The sequence below is a fragment of the Lepus europaeus genome, chromosome 7 (genome assembly GCF_033115175.1).
Source record: "Lepus europaeus isolate LE1 chromosome 7, mLepTim1.pri, whole genome shotgun sequence".
Lineage (NCBI taxonomy): Eukaryota > Metazoa > Chordata > Mammalia > Lagomorpha > Leporidae > Lepus > Lepus europaeus.
This window is the reverse complement of record NC_084833.1, coordinates 16,946,709-16,963,730: the sequence shown is the minus strand read 5'-3', so window position 1 is coordinate 16,963,730 and position 17,022 is coordinate 16,946,709. Positions and strand designations below refer to the sequence as shown.

Genomic DNA, 17,022 nt, shown 5'->3' with positions numbered 1-17,022 from the left:
CTGTTGGAGTACTAGTTATAGCATTAAATAACAGTGTACAGCACATTAAAGACAGAGATCCTAAGAAGAGCTTATTTTTTGAGGCTAGACATTCTCCTCCCAAATATTTTAGCCTCTCTGCTGTTTATAGGACATACCCAGTGTTAATGTGGCTTTGAAATAGATGTAGCAGCTGATGGGAGGTTGGAGGTTTACACTAAAACCACTTATTGGCACCCACTGTGTTCCAGCTCTGTGCAAGGGTCACTGAGGCTGTCTGAGGGAACTCCATAAAATTCATGGAAAATGTGCATTGTGAAGAAACTATCCATGGATTTCAAAATTCTTTGCATTCAAATAAGCTTATCCTTTACTTCCAGTGTTCTATACTTTTTGAAGTCTCCTCCTAAGAGTTGCTTCATCAGCCTTCAGAAATTCATTTTTTTTCTCTAGAGAGAGACATAACAGATGTATATGAAGCAGGTATAGAATAATTGACCCATGGTGACAAAGTGCTAGAGCTAAGCTCTCACATCCCCAAGGCAAAGCCTGCAAAGGTTTCCTTCCTTGGCAGCCCATACTGTCTTCCCTGGAGCCTCTGCCCAGGTTGTCTGGGTAGAACTTGCACCTCAGACAAGTGAGTCGCTGAAGTAAGACCATGTGATTAATTTTCTTACTCTTCATTTTTTCCAGGTCTTACCCTCTCTTTTGGCTTTGTCTTTGTTATGAACTCTCTTCTCTCTCCTTGTTCTCACTCTGTTCTGGAAGCCAGGTTTGCATGAGCACCTGGGGGGATGAGTCAGATGAATGAGATGGGTAGTGGAGCAAGTATTGGACAGAAGCCGTGGAACCTGAATTTAGTCTAGGCTGCATACCAACTTGTGGGAATCTGGGCCCTGGATTCCTCTTCTGAAAGAAAAGGAGTCCGTGCACTTCCTTCCAAACAGAGAGAGAGAAAGAGAGAGAGAGAGAGAGAGAGAGAGAGAGAGTGTGTGTGAGAGAGCGAGAGATGGAGATAAGGAGATAAAGAGATATCTTCCATCTGCTGGTTCACTCTCCAAATGGTCATCAATGGCTGGGGCTGGGCCACGTGAAGCCAAGAGCCTAGAACTCTATCAAGGTCTTCCATGTGGGTGGCAGGAACCCAAGAGCTTGAGGCATCTTTTGCTGCTTTCCAAGGTGCATTAGCAGGGAACTGAATTGAAGTGACTCAAACGGGACTCAAATGGGTTCCAATATAGGATGCTGGCATTGCAGGAGGTGGCTTAATCCTCTGTGCCATGATGCCAGCCCCTATTTTAGGTTTTCTTAGCTGAAAAGCTTAGAACTGTCCAGTTAACTTACTGTCCAATAAGAAAACATATTTATCTTTCGGAGTGTTTTTCTTTGGCCCTGACAATTAAAAAGGTCAGAATTAAAATTATTTTGGACTCTGAAGATAAAAAGTCACCATCCCTGTTAATGCTTCACTGGTCTGATGATTTCTTTATAATATTATCTCAAATGTTTTCCAGTTCTACTTAGAGATTCAATAAATGTTTTCTCCCTTTCTTTCTTCAGTTCTAAATCTGTTTAAGTCTCTAAGAACATTTCATCATTATGTTGTAGTTGTATATTCCTCCTACCGCTAAACTGCAACAGCCTTGAATTAAAATAAAAGTCTCATTTTTTAAAATCTAAAGACTAAAAGTTCTTACATCCTCTGAGAGTACCACTTTCTTTTTTTATTTTATTTTATTTTTGACAGGCAGAGTGGACAGTGAGAGAGACACACACAGAGAGAAAGGTCTATCCTTTGCCGTTGGTTCACCCTCCAATGGCCACTGCGGCCGGTGTACCGCGCTGATCCGAAGGTAGGAGCCAGGTGCTTCTCCTGGTCTCCCATGCGGGTGCAGGGCCCAAGCACTTGGGCCATCCTCCACTGCACTCCTGGGCCACAGCAGAGAGCTGGTCTGGAAGAGGAGCGACCGGGACAGAATCCGGCACCCCAACCGGGACTAGAACCCGGTGTGCCGGCACCGCAAGGTGGAGGATTAGCCTGTTGAGCCACGGCGCCAGCCTGAGAGTACCACTTTCATTGATACCCCACATCTAGAAGAAATTCTAGAAATGTAGAGCATTGATTTCAAGCTAATTTTCACAGTAAATATTCACCCGGAAAGGGAGTCACTTTTCCTGTTAATGGTGAAACCCTTCTGCCCAAGCACCCTGTGTGCGACTGGTCGGCTGGGTGGGGAGGTGGGGAAGGACTCAACAATGATTCGATAGTCTTGTATCTTTTGTAGATATGGAAACAGGCTCAGAGAGGCTTCGTCACTTGTCCAAGGCCATATACCTCTTGTTTGACCTGACATCTGCATTTTCAAAGTGTAAGGGCTTCTACTGCGTCTCTCATTTCTGCAGGGTCCCTTATGGTGGTTTCATAATAAGAGCATCCTTATCAGTCTTGCCTTGTGGTATGACTTGGAATGAACTTTCTACATTGAATGCTGCAAGTCCTCAACCCCAGTCATTCTGTAGCCTGTGTAATTAACCGGACTCCCTGGTTAGGCGTAAGAAAGCAGCTCTAAACAGGGGGCAAGGGCACAGTCACTGGCCCTCAACCCCTGTCTTTGGAGGTGGGCCTGGAGGGGGGGACGTGGGTGAGGCAGCCGATATGCGGGAGCAAACATGGGTGTCAGGCCTGCCTAATGCAGCAAGAGCATCTCAATGAATTCCCATTACATACTTCATAAACAGAGGGGGTGAGAAGCATAAAAGCATAATCGGCTATATGTTCATAATTTGTAATTTGCTTTTAATGTGTGTCAGCTCATAGAACCTCAAAGCCATGCTATGCATAAGGTATTTATCTTTCCATTTTCCAGATGAAAATGACATGCTTGCAAGGGTTTCTGTACTTGTTTCATGTTACACAGCTATGCTCAACAGTGCTAGGATTTGAGTCCCAGGTCTGCTGTCTGCAGACCCTGTGTTCCGGCCACCAGATGACTGTGTCACAGCAGCTGTCTCCAGTAGCCTTAGGCTGGCTGGGACAGCACACTCTGTGTTGATGTGCATGATTTTCGGCTCAGCGTTCTTTCAGGGTTGTGGATAGGGCTTGTTTCACCTGGAGGGAATGAAGGCTTCCGAGGCCGTGATGAGGATTCTGTGTCTGCTCATCCTTTGCCCGTCTACAATGCCCTCTACAGTGCATGCTGGGTCTCTTAACGAACAGTTGTTTCAGGAAGCAGTCCTGGTACCCAGCTCAGAGGCTTATAGACTTGCTATGCTCTGAGGTTCTGATTTAAGAATGCTGGGACAGCCACATAGAACAATAGGGTGCTATGAAAGGGCATTTGATTTTCTTCTGAATTGTTTCTTAGCCATTGGTCCCAAGATTGTTGAGACAGACTGTTTCGGTGAGTGGCTGAAGTTTGGCAATTCTGTAATTTTGCTCCCTCAGTGTCTCCCTTATGTATATCAGGGAGTCTGGTTAGGAATTCATAGACTGCTGAATAAGGGGTTGAGCAACTGTGTCACTCACTGCAAAATATTGGTTCCACTCCATGGTATAAGGCAAGACTGATCTGGAGTTGCTATTTTGCAACTAATATAAATTACTCCTCATGATGTCACGTGAGTAGGAATGTAGAGGGATCATCAACATTTCTTAAAAAAGGATTTGTTCATTTTATTTGAAAATCAGAATTACAGAGAGGGAGGGGGTGAGGAAGGAAGGGGGGGGGAGAGGGAGAGAGTGGGAGAGGGAGAGGGAGAGGGAGAGGGAGAGAGAATGAATCTTCCATCTCCTGGTTCACTCCTCAAACAGCTGCAATGGCTGGGGCTGGGCCAGGCTGAAGCCAGGAGCCTGAAATTCCATCCAGGTTACATGTAGATGAAATGGCCCAAGTACTTGGGCTAACTTCTGCTGCTTTCCCAAGTGCATTAACATGGAGCTGGATTGGAAGTAGAGCAGCAGGACCTCAAACCAGTGCCCATATGAGATGGTGGCATTGCAGGGGGCAGCTTAACTCACTGTGCCACAATGCCAGCCCCAATCATTAACATTTTAAAATTAATAAGTGTTTAGAATGAGAGGGGGAGGAAGAGGAAGAGAAACAGACACACAAAGAAAGAGCTCTGATTCTCCAATTCCTGTCCCAAATGCCTGCAATGGCCACTGTTGGATTGGAGTTAGAACTAGGATCTTGGAACACAATCCAGATCTCCCATATTTGTGGCAGGAACCCAACTTCTTTAGTTGTCATTTGCTGCCTCCCAAGGTCTGCACTGGTGGGAATTGGCAACTGAACCCAGGTATCCTGATTTGGGACAAGGGCACCTTAACCACTGGGATAAATGATCACTCCCCAAAGCATCTTCATTTTGAAAAATACAGACCTCAGTTCCAATATGAGCTCTGTGAGCAAGTAGCTAAACCTCTCTGAGCCTTGTTTTCTCCATAAAGCATCCTTTCCTTTCTGTTGTGAGGATAAAAACCAGTGAGTGCATGTACTGAGTCAGAGAAAGTGCTTCAAGACTGCATGGCTACCAAGTCAAGTCCTAACCTGGGCGTGATATCAAGCCATGATGGGTGCTCACGTATCTGCTTGTCTCATGGAGCACATGTTCTAGGCGAATCTAAGGCAAAGAGGGAACCCAAAGCCCAAGGAGGATGCTTCTGATTATTGAGAATAAAAAATTACTGTTTTCTGTGATTTCAGGTTATTAGCTTCTGTGCTTTAAAACATGGCCGCCACAAGCAATGTGACTGAAGTCATTTTCTTGGGATTTTCCCAGGACACGAAGGTGCAGAAAGTCATTTCCGTGATGCTTCTCTTCATGTACATGGCCATCGTCCTGGGCAATGGTCTCATTGTAGTGACCGTCATGGTTGGCAAAGGGCTCACCTCCCCCATGTATTTCTTCCTCAGCTTTTTGTCCTTTGTGGAGATCTGTTACTGCTCTGTCACAGCTCCCAAGCTCATCGTTGACCCTTTTAACAAGAGGAAAGCCATTTCCCTCAAGGGCTGCTTCACACAGATATTTTTCCTCCATTTCTTTGGAGGCACCGAGATCTTCCTTCTGACGGTGATGGCCTATGACCGCTATGTGGCCATCTGCAAGCCCTTGCACTACGTCACCATCATGAACCGGCGAGTGTGTGGCCTCTTGGTGGGGGCGGCCTGGGGTGGGGGCTTGCTGCATTCTGTCGGGCAAACCTTCCTCATTTTCCAGCTGCCCTTCTGCGGCCCCAACATCATTGATCACTACTTCTGTGATGTCCATCCGGTGCTGAAGCTGGCCTGCTCTGACACCTTCCTGATTAGCCTGCTAATCATCGTGAACGGCGGCTCCATCTCAGTGATCAGCTTCACGGTGCTGCTGGCTTCCTACGGGGTGATCCTGCACTCCCTGCGGAGCCACACCTCAGAAGGGCGGCGCAAGGCTCTCTCCACCTGCGCCTCTCACCTGGTGGTTGTGAGCCTGTTTTTCATCCCCTGCTCCTTTGTCTACATGAGGCCCTGTGTCACCTTTCCTGCAGACAAGATAGTCGCTGTGTTCTACACGGTGCTCACACCTCTCCTGAACCCCGTCATTTACTCCTTCAGGAATGCCGAGGTGAAAAATGCCATGAGGAGGCTCATGAGGAGGAAGGTGATGTGGGAAGAGAAATAGATGATTTAGTTAGGGAAGACAGGGAGAATAGGAGACGGGAAATCGGGGCACCTAAGACTGCACTCTGCCTTCATCCTACCTGACCTCGGGTCAGTCTCCTTCTTTCTTCCAGTTTCCTCATCTAAGAAGGACTGGACAAGACTGGAGAGATCTCCTGCCTGGAGTCTGAGGATCCCCTAGGGCTACAGTTCCACGTCTGGCAGTGGCCATGAGGCAGATAGGTTGGCCTGGAGAGGGAACTCTTCCAGAAATGTTCCAGGTCAGTCTGGGAACAGTGGAGAAGGAGAGGGGAGAGGATGGGAAGGACAATGCCAAGGAACCTCTGGTCCATATGTCCTTTGCGTGGGAGACAGCTGAGCCTTTGGTTTTGAGACTTGAAAGGGTAGGGAGAGATTTAGTGATCACTGGTGTGCTTAGAAATCCTACCGACCTGACACACTCAGGATTTGCTGAGTGGATTCTGGGCAGGCCAAACTGACTTAGAGAAGTTTAGTTCTCGTGAGAGAAGGTGTTGACACGTGTCAGGAAAGGCACACGAGCACATGCTAGCATGAGACAGACATTTCTAAAGCATGAGGTGGAACATGCTTATTTTACATGTGTCATGAGCATTTTGATCCCTAAATTCCTCTTTTGTTCACAATTGTTTGACTTTCCTGTCCTGTTTTCTCTCCTTATGGTTCCTGTTTGTTCCATTGGTTTTCTCTTGTTGAATAAAATATAAACTCCTACTTGGTATGAAATACTCTCGAATCATGGCCTTCTCTTAGTGTTTTATTATTATTTTCAATTATATTGTTAGAGCTTACTATTTTCTGAACATTTTCTACCTATATATTTTCCTAATCTCCACCTGATAACATCCTACCCACCCTCAAAAGCCCATATGACATGCTTTTACCTTTGGGAAACTCCCATGATTATTCCCTCTGGATATGTCTTTTTTGTTTGGACTCAAACAGCATTCAGTGGGAATCCTTCAAGGTCTTTACCACCTTTATTTCAGTGTTTGTTTCTCCTTGTTAAATTGTGACTCTTTTGCTAACATGGCTTGACTGACTGATCTTTGCGTTTTTCTCCAAATAGCATAAAGCAAAACAGTAAATATTTGGTCAATTAAATTTGTGGAATTCAGTGTTTCAGACTATAAATGAACAAAAGATGTTATATATTTTTTTTCTTGATGATCAGTGCTACATTATTTAAAATAAAACAATAATGGCACCTGATATTATTTCTGAGAATAACGTTTAAATTTAAACAAAGAGGATGTATATGTGTGCATGCATTATGATTAAGCTGGAGATTTCATATATTTTATCTCATTTGACACTAACACGTTCTGATAAGATTTTGATTCCTTTGTTTTACAGATGAAGAAATTGGGGTCTGAGGAGGCCAGTATCTTGGTCAAGGTCATTCACTTAGTAGAATTTCATTCTTTTTTTTTTATAGCTGAATAATATTCCATTGTGTATATATACCACATTTTCTTTATCCATTTTTCTGATGATGAACACCTTGGTTAGTTCTAAATTTTGGCTATTGGGAATAGTGCTGCTATAAACATGGTGGTACAGGTATCTATTTGACACATTGTGTTCAAATGTTTTGGGTATATACCCAGTGGTGGGATTGCTGGGTCAATGTCAGGTCTAGTTCTAGTTTTAAAGGAAATCTCCACATGGTTTTCCACAGTGGCTTCACTAATTTACATTCCCACAAATGGTGTATAAGTGTTTCCCTTTGTCCACATCCTCCCCAGCATTTTTTACTCTCTGTGTTTTGATTTTTAGCCATTCCAACAGGGGTGGGGTAATATCTCATTGTGGTTTTGATTTGCATTTACCTGATGGCTAGTGATGTTGATTATTTTTTCATATATTTGTTGGACATTAATTTTTTTGAGAACTCTCTATTGAAGTTGTATACCAGTTTCTCAACTAGACTTTTTTTGTTGTTGAATTTTTTAAGTTGCTGATACATTTGGGATATTAATCCTTTGTCATATAAGTGGTTTGCAAATTTTTTCCCCCATTCTGCTAGATGTCTGTTCGTTCTATTGATTGTTTCCTTTGCTGTGCAAAAGCTTCTGAGTTTGATATAGTCCTATTTGTTTAGTTTTGTTTTTGCTGCCTGTGCTATGGGGGGGGAGAAGCTCTTGTCCAAGAAGTCATCCACTACACCAATGTCTTGGAGTATTACATTTTCTCCAGTAACTTCAGGCCTTAAATTTACATAAATTTCATAGTTTCAAGTATTAAATTTATATCTTTGATACATATTGAGTTGAATTTTGTGTATGGTGAGAGGTATGGATTTAATTTTATTCTTCTACATATATAAATCCAGTTTTTAAAATATTTAAAATGTTTATTTATTTGAAAGGTAGAGTTACAGAGAGAGAGAGAGAGAGAGAGAGAGAGAGGTGTCTTCCATATGTTTGTTCAATCCTCAAATGTCTAAATTGGCCAGAGCTGGGCCAATATGAAGCCAGGAACCAGGAATGTATTTCAACTCCAATGTATCTTTTTAAAAAATTTAATTTAAGTTTTACAAGTTTCATGTATTTCATATATACACATTTAGGAACATGGTTATACTTTCCTCCAGCACTCCCCCCCCCCTTCTTCCTCCTCCCTGTTCTATTCCCACTCTTATGTTTACAAAGATCTAATTTCAGTGTAATTAAAACTCATGAGGTTAACCCTACACTAAGTAGAAAGTTACACAAATAGTATGAATTTAAAGGCACTGTTCCTCAACAGAAGAGACAAGATCAGCAAACAATTATTGAATCTCAAAATGACCATTTCACTCCAATACATTGCATTTTAGGAATTCTTTTAGCTAACCCAGATCGAGGAAAACATATGATATCTGTCTTTTTGGGACTGGCTTATTTTGCTAAGTATAGTGGTTTCCAGTTGCATTCATTTTGTTGCCAAAGAAAGGATTTCATTTTTTCACACCTGAGTAGTACTCCACAGTGTATATCTATATCATAATTTCTTTATCCAGTCATCAGTTGATGGACATCTGGGTTGATTATAAATTTTAGCTATTGTGAATTGAGCTGCAATAAATATAGGGGTACAGATAACTATTTATCTGCTCATTTCTTTTTGTTTGAGTAAATTCCCAGGAGTGGGATGGCGGGATTGTATTGTAGGTCTGTATTCAGATTTATGAGGATTCTCCATGCTGTCTTCCACAGTGACAGCACCAGTTTACATTCCCACTAACAGTGGATTAGGGTAACTTTTCCCCCACATCTTCAATAGTGTTTGTTTTTTTATTGGTTTCTATATGAAGGCTGTTCTAACTGGGGTGAGGTGAAACCTCATTGTGGTTTTGATTTGCATTTCCCTGATGTCTTGTGATCCTGAGAATTTTTTCATGTGTGTGTTGGCCATTTGAATTTTCTCTCTTGAAAAATGTGTATCCAAGTCCTTTGCCCATTTTTTAACTGGATTGTTTGTTTTGTTATTGAGTTTCTTGAGCTATTTATAGATTTTAGATATTAACCTTTTATCAGTTGCATATTTTGCAAACTTTTCTCCCATTCTGTTGGTCACATCTTCACTTTGCTTAATGTATCTTTTGCAATGCAGAAGCTTCTCAACTTGATGTACTATCACTTGTCAATTTTGGCTTTGATTGGCTTTGTTTCTGGAATATTTTCCAAGAGGTTTTTGCTTATAGCAATGTCTTGCAGAGCTTCCCAATGTTCTCTAGTAATCTGATGGTATTAGGTAATATATTTAGGTCTTTTATCCATTTTGAATAAATTTTTATGTAAGGTGTAAGGTAGGGATCTTGTTTTATGTTTCACATGTGGAGATCCAGTTTTCCCAGCACCATTTGTTGAAGAAACTACCCTTAGTCCAGGGATTGATTTTAGCTCCTTTATCAAAGATAAGTTGGTTGTGGATGTGTGTATTGATTTCTGCAGTTTCTATTCTGTTCCTTTGATCTACATTTCTGTGTTTTTTTTTTTTTTTTTTTTTGCCAGTATCTAGCTTCTTTGTTTGTAACTGCCCTGTAATATGTCTTGAGATTTGGTATTGTGATGCTTCTGGCTTTGTTTTTGTTGTGTAAGATTGCTTTAGCTATTTGGGGTCTCTTATGTTTCTATATGAATTTTAGCATCATTTTCTCTAGGTCTCAGAAGAATGTCGTTGGTATTTTGATTGGGATTGCATTGAATCTGTTAACTGCTTTTGATAGTATGGAAATTTTGATGATATTGATTCTTCCAATCCCTGAACTTGGAGGATTTTTCCATTTTTGTGTCTTCTTCTATTTCTTTCTTTAATGTTTTATAATTTTCAATGTAGAGATTTTGACATCCTTGGTTAAATTTATTCCAAGGTATTTAATTTTTTTTGTAGCTACCGTTAAAGAGATTGGTCTTATCAGTAAAAGATCATAGGAAGCTCAAATCATATACTAGAAAATTCCTTTGGGAAAACTGCAGGGCAAAGTTACTACTTATCAGTAGTCACATTGAAAGTTAATGGACTCAACTCTCCAGTTAAAAGGCACAGACTGGCTGAATGGATTAAGGAACAAAACCCATCTATTTGCTGCCTACAAGAAACACATCTTTCCAACAAAGATGCATGCAGACTGAAAGTCAAAGGTTGGAAAAAGATATCCCATGCCAACAGAAACCAAAAAAAGCAGGTGTAGCCGTATTAATATCAGACAAAATAAACTTTAACACAAAAACTGTTAAGAGAGACAAGAGGGGCACTATATAATGATTAAGGGTTCAATTCAACAGGAAGATATAACTGTTATAAATGTATATGCACCTATTTACAGGGCACCAGTTTATTTAAAAGATATGTTAATGGAATTAAAGGGAGACTTAGATTTCAATACAATAGTACTGGGGGACTTCAATACTCCACTATCAGAAATAGACAGATCAACAGGACAGAAGATCAACAAGGAAACAGTAGATTTAAATGACACTAAAGCCCAAATGGATCTAACAGATATCTATAGAACTTTCAATCCTACATATAAAGATTTTACATTCTTCTCAGCAGTGCATGGAACCTTCTCTAGGAATGACCACATACTAGGCCATAAAGCAAGTCTCAGTATATTTAAAAGAATTAGAATCATACCATGCAGCTTCTCAGACCACAGTGGGATGAAGGTGGAAATTAGCAACTCAGGAATCCCTAGAGAGTATGCAAACACATGGAGACTGAACAACATGCTCCTGCATGAACAATGGTTCATAGAAGAAATCAAAAGAAGAATCAAAAACTTTGTGGAAGTAAATGAGGATAACAGCACAACATACCAAAACTTATGGGATACAGCAAAAGCAGTGTTAAGAGGAAAGTTTATAACAATAGGTGCCTACATCAAGAAATTGGAAAGGCACCAAATAAATGAGCTTTCAACGCAACTCAAGGATCTAGAAAAACTGCAGCAAACCAGACCCAAATCTAATAGGAGAAGAGAAATAATTAAAATCAGAGAAGAAATCAACAGGGTTGAATAAAAAAAATTACAAAAAATCAGCCAAACGAGGAGCTGTTTTTTTGAAAAAATAAACAAAATTGACACACCATTGGCTCAACTAACCAAAAAAAGAAGAGAAAAGAACCAAGTCAATAAAATCAGATATGAAAAAGGAAATGTAACAACAGACGCCACAGAAATAAAAAGAATCATCAGAAATTATTACAAGTACTTGTATGCCAGCAAACAGGGAAATCTATCAGAAATGGATAGATTCCTGGACACATGCAATCTACCTAAATTGAGCCAGGAAGACATAGAAAACCTAAACAGGCCCATAACTGAGACAGGAATTTAAATAGCAATAAGCCCTCCCAACAAAGAAAAGCCCAGGACCTGATGGATTTACTTCTGAATTCTACCAGACATTTAGAGAAGAACTAACTCCAATTCTTCTCAAACTATTCAGAACAATCGAAAAAGAGGGAATCCTCTTAAATGCTTTCTATGAAGCCAGCATCACCTTAATTCCTAAGCCATAAAAAGATGCAGCATTGAAAGAGAATTACAGGCCAATATCCCTGATTAACATAGACACAAAAATCCTCAATAAAATTCTCGCCAATAGAATACAACAACACATCAGAAAAATCATCCACCCAGACCAAGTGGGATTTATCCCTGGTATGCAGGGATGGTTCAGTGTGGGTAAATCAATCAACGTGATACACCACATTAACAGACTGCAGAAGAAAAAGCATATGATTCTCTCAATAGACGCAGAGAAAGCATTTGATAAAATACAACACCCTTTCATGATGAAAACCCTAAGCAAACTGGGTATAGAATGAGCATTCCTCAATACAATCAAAGCAATTTATGAAAAACCCATGGCCAACATCCTATTGAATGGGGGAAAAGTTGTGAGCATTTCCACTGAGATCTGGTACCAGACAGGGATGCCTACTCTCACCACTGCTATTCAATATTGTTCTGGAAGTTTTAGCCATAGCCATCAGGCAAGAAAAAGAAATGAAAGGGATACAAATTGGGGAGGAAGAACTCAAACTATCTCTCTTTGCAGATGATATGATTCTTTATTTAGGGGACCCAAAGAACTCTACTAAGAGACTATTGGAACTCATAGACGAGTTTGGCAAAGTAGCAGGATATAAAATCAATGCACAAAAATTAACAGCCTTTGTATACACAGGCAATGCCATGGCTGAGGAAGAGCTTCTAAATTCAATCCCATTCACAATAGCTACAAAAACATTCAAATACCTTGGAATAAACTTAACTAAGGATGTTAAAGATCTCTACGATGAGAATTACAAAACCTTAAAGAAAGAAATAGAAGAGGATACCAAAAAGTGGAAAAATCTTCCATGCTCATGGATTGGAAGAATCAATATCATCAAAATGTCCATTCTCCCAATAGCAATGTATAGATTCAATGCAATACCAATCAAGATACCAAAGACATTCTTCTCAGATCTGGAAAAATGATGCTGAAATTCATATGGAGACACAGGAGACCTCGAATAGCCAAAGCAATCGTGTACAAGAAAAACAAAGCTAGAGGCATCACAATACCAGATTTCAGGACATACTACAGGGCAGTTGTTATCAAAACAGCATGGTACTGGACAGAAACAGATGGATAGACCAATGGAACAGAATAGAAACACCAGAAATCAATCCAAACATCTACAGACAACTTATATTTGATCTAGGATCTAAAACTAATCCCTGGAGTAAGGACAGTCTATTCAATAAATGGTGCTGGGAAAACTGGATTTCCATATGCAGAAGCATGAAGCAAGACCCTTACCTTACACCTAACACAAAAATCCACTCTACATGTATTAAAGACCTAATCTACAACCCGAAACCATCAAATTATTAGAGAACATTGGAGAAACCCTGCAAGATATCGGCATGGGCAAAGACTTCTTGAAAAAGATCCTGGTGGCACAGGCAGTCAAAGCCAAAATAAACATTTGGGATTGCATCAAGTTGAGAATTTTCAGTACTTCAAAAGTAACAGTCAGGAAAGTGAAGAGGCAACCAACAGAATGGGAAAAAATATTTACAAACTATGCAACAGATAAAAGATTAATAACCAGTATCTACAATGAGATCAAAAAACTCCACAACAACAAAACAAACAACCCACTTGAGAGATGGGCCCAGGACCTCAATAGACATTTTTCAAAAGAGGAAATCCAAATGGCCAACAGACACATGAAAAAATGTTCAAGATCACTAGCAATCAGGGAAATGCAAATCAAAACCACAGTGATGTTTCACCTCATGCCAGTTAGAATGGCTCACATACAGAAATCTACCAACAACAGATGCTGGCGAGGATGTGGGGAAAAAGGGACACTTACCCACTGTTGGTGGGAATGCAAACTGGTTAAGCCACTATGGAAGTCAGTCTGGAGATTCCTCAGAAACCTGAACATAACCCTACCATACAACCCAGCCATCCCACTCCTTGGAATTTACCCAAAGGAAATTAAATTGGTAAACAAAAAAGCCATCTGCACCTTAATCTTTATTGCAGCTCAATTCACAATAGCTAAGACCTGGAACCAACCAAAATTCCCATCAGCAGTAGACTATATAAAGAAATTATGGGACATGTACTCTATAGAATACTATACAGCAGTCAAAAACAATGAAATCTGGTCATTTGCAACAAGATGGAGGAATCTGGAAAACATCATGCTGAGTGAATTAAGCCAGTCCAAAAGGGATAAATATCATATGTTCTCCCTGATTTGTGACAACTAACTGAGCACCAAAGGGGAAACCTGTTGAAGTGAAATGGACACTATGAGAAACGATGACTTGATCAGCCCTTGCCCTGACTGTTGATGAACAACTTAAACTTTATCCCTTTTAATATTTTTTCTGTTTGTTCTACTTAATACTATTGTTTGAATTTGTAATTAATACACAATTATTCTTAAGTGTTGAAACTTAACTGAAAAGTGATCCCTGTTAAATATAAGAGTGGGAATAAGAGAGGGAAGAGAGGTACAATTTGGGAAATGATCAATCGTACTTGCCCCAAATGGTAGAGTTAGAAACATACCAGGGGATCCCAATTCAATCCCATCAAGGTGGCATGTACCAATCCACTAGTCCAAGTGATCAATTTCTGTTCAGAATTGATCATAATGATGGGACTAAGAGTCAAAGGGATCACATAAACAAGACTAATATCTGAAAATACTTACTGATAGAATAAAAAAAGGGAGAGAGTGATCCAACATGGGAAGTGGGATACACAGCAGACTAATAGAATGGCAGATGTCCTAAACAGCACTCTCACCTCAGAATCAGCCCTTGAGGCATTCGGATCCAGCTGAAAAGCCCATGCGAGTATTTCAGGCATGGAAAGCCAAGACACTCTGGAAAAAAAAGACCTAAATGAAAGATCTCCGCTAGTGAGATCCTAATGGAAAGAACGGGCCATCAAAGAAGGAGGTACCTTTCTCTGAAGGGAGGAGAGAACTTCCACTTTGACTATGTCCCTGTTGGAATAAGATTGAAGTCAGCGAACCCTAAAGGCTTCCATAGCCTTGGCAACTCATGACTGGAGCTTAGGATGATTACTTGAACCATAAACAAGAGTGTCAATTTGTAAAGTCAACAACAGGAGTCACTGTGCACTTATTCCCCATGTAGGATCTCTGTCCTTAATGTGCTGTACATTGTGATTTAATGCTATAACTAGTACTGAAACAGTATTTTTCACTTTGTGTTTCTGTGTGGGTGCGAACTGTTGAAATCTTTACTTAATATATAGTAAACTGATCTTCTGTATATAAAGATAATTGAAAATGAATCTTGATGTGAATGGAAGAGGAGAGAGAGCGGGGGGTGGGAGGGAAATTATGGTTGTGGGAAAAATCATTTTAATCCATAAGCTGTACTTTGGAAATTATATTCATTAAATAAAAGTAAAAAAAAAGATGGCAGGTAAATAAGATGCTTGGTTGAGGGGCTGGCGCTGTGGCATATCAAGGAAAGCCACCTCCAGCAGTGCTCGCATCCCATATGGGTGCTGGTTCTAGTTCCAGCTGCTCCTCTTCTGATCCAGCTCTCTGCTATGGCCTGGGAAAGTGGTAGAAGATGGCCCAAGTCTTTGGATTGGTACAGCTCCAGCTGTTGTAGCCATCTGGGGAATGAATCAGCAGATGAAGACCTCTCTCTCTCTCCCTCCCTCCCTCCATCTGCCACTGCCTCTTTGTAACTTTGCTTTTCAAATAAATAAATAAATAAATCTCTAAGAAAGGAAAAAAAGAGAGATTGTTCTTAGAAGTTCTTCCAAAGACATGGCACTGTGTATACAAAGCCTATGGATTTTCGGGTATTACTTTTAGATCCTGCCAGTTTACAAAACTAATCTTTGAGTTCCAATAGTCAGTTAGTGGAGTCTTTAGTATCCTCTATCAAGAATCATTTCATCTGCAATTAGGGATAGTTTGACTTCCTCCTTTCTAAATTGTATCCCTTTGATTTCTTTTTCTTGACTAATGGCTCTGGCTGAAACTTCCAAGATTATATTGAGTAGCCATGGTGAGAATGGGCATCCTTTTCTTGTTTAGGATCTTAGTGGGAATGTTTCCATTTTTTTCCTTATTCAATAAGATGCTGGCTGTAGGTTTGTCATAAATTGCCTTGATTATGTTGAGGAATGTTCCTTCTGTGCCCAATATACTTAAGGTTTTCTTTTTGTAAATTATTTATTTATTTATTTATTTTGACAGACAGAGTGGACAGTGAGAGAGAGAGACAGAGAGAAAGGTCTTCGTTTTCCATTGGTTCACCCCCCAGTGGCTGCTGCGGCTGGCGCACTGCGGCAGGTGCACCATGCTGATCCAAAGCCAGGAGCCAGGTGCTTCTCCTGGTCTCCTATGCGGGTACAGGGCCCAAGCACTTGGGCCATCCTCCACTGCACTCCTGGGCCACAGCAGAGAGCTGGACTGGAAGAGGAGCAACCGGGACAGAATCCAGCACTCTGACCGGGACTAGAACCTCATGTGCCAGCGCCGCAGGTGGAGGATTAGCCTACTGAGCTCTGGCGCCAGCCACTTAAGGTTTTCATCATGAAAGGGTTTTGTATTTTACCAATGCTTTCTCTGCAGCTATTGAGTTAACTATATGGCTTTTATTTTTCAGTTTGTTGATGTGATGTCTCACATTTATTGACTTTAACCATCCCTGCATACCAGGGATTAATCCCACTTTGTCTGAGTGAATGATCTTTCTGATGTATTATTGTATTTAATTAGATGGGATTTTGTTGAAGGTTTTTGTATCTATATCCATCAAGGAAACTGGTCTATGGTTCTCTGTTGTATCTTTTTCTGGTTTAGGAATTAATATAATGCAGGCTTCATTGAAGGAGCTTGGGAATATTTCCTTCCTTTCAATTGTTTTGAATAGCTTGAGAAGAATTGGAATCAGTTCTTTAAATGTCTGGTAGAATTCAGTAGTGGAGCAATTTGGCCCTGGACTTTTCTTTGTTGGGAGGGTCTTTATTACTGATTTAATCTTCATCTTGGTTATTGGTCTGTTTAGGTTTTCTATGTCTTCATGACTCAATTTTGGCAGATTATATGTGTCCAGGATTCTATCTATTTCTTATAGGATTCCCAATTTTTTGGCATAGAGCTGTTTGTAATAATTACTCATTATTGCTTTTATATCTGTGGTTTATATTGTTATATATCATTTTTTTATCTCTGATTTTATTGATTTGGGTCTTCTCTTTTTTTGGTTAATTGGGCCAATGATGTTTCAATCATATTTATTTATTTATTTTTTTAAAAACCAGCTCTTCATTTCACTGATCTTTTGTATTGCTTTTTGGTT

General features: G+C 40.4%; 1 protein-coding gene across 1 annotated transcript; it reads left to right on the top strand.

Annotated features, from left to right (window-relative positions):
- The first annotated feature begins 4,710 nt into the window (after positions 1-4,710).
- LOC133764335 (olfactory receptor 4X1-like) lies at positions 4,711-5,640 on the top strand. The gene has a single exon (XM_062198003.1). It carries the CDS (start codon positions 4,711-4,713, stop codon positions 5,638-5,640), a length of 930 nt encoding a protein of 309 aa, XP_062053987.1.
- The last annotated feature ends 11,382 nt before the right edge of the window (positions 5,641-17,022 follow it).

Bases quoted from the DNA above. Each gene is read 5' to 3' on its own strand.
- LOC133764335 (XM_062198003.1), top strand. From the start codon at position 4,711: ATGGCCGCCACAAGCAATGTGACTGAAGTCATTTTCTTGGGATTTTCC.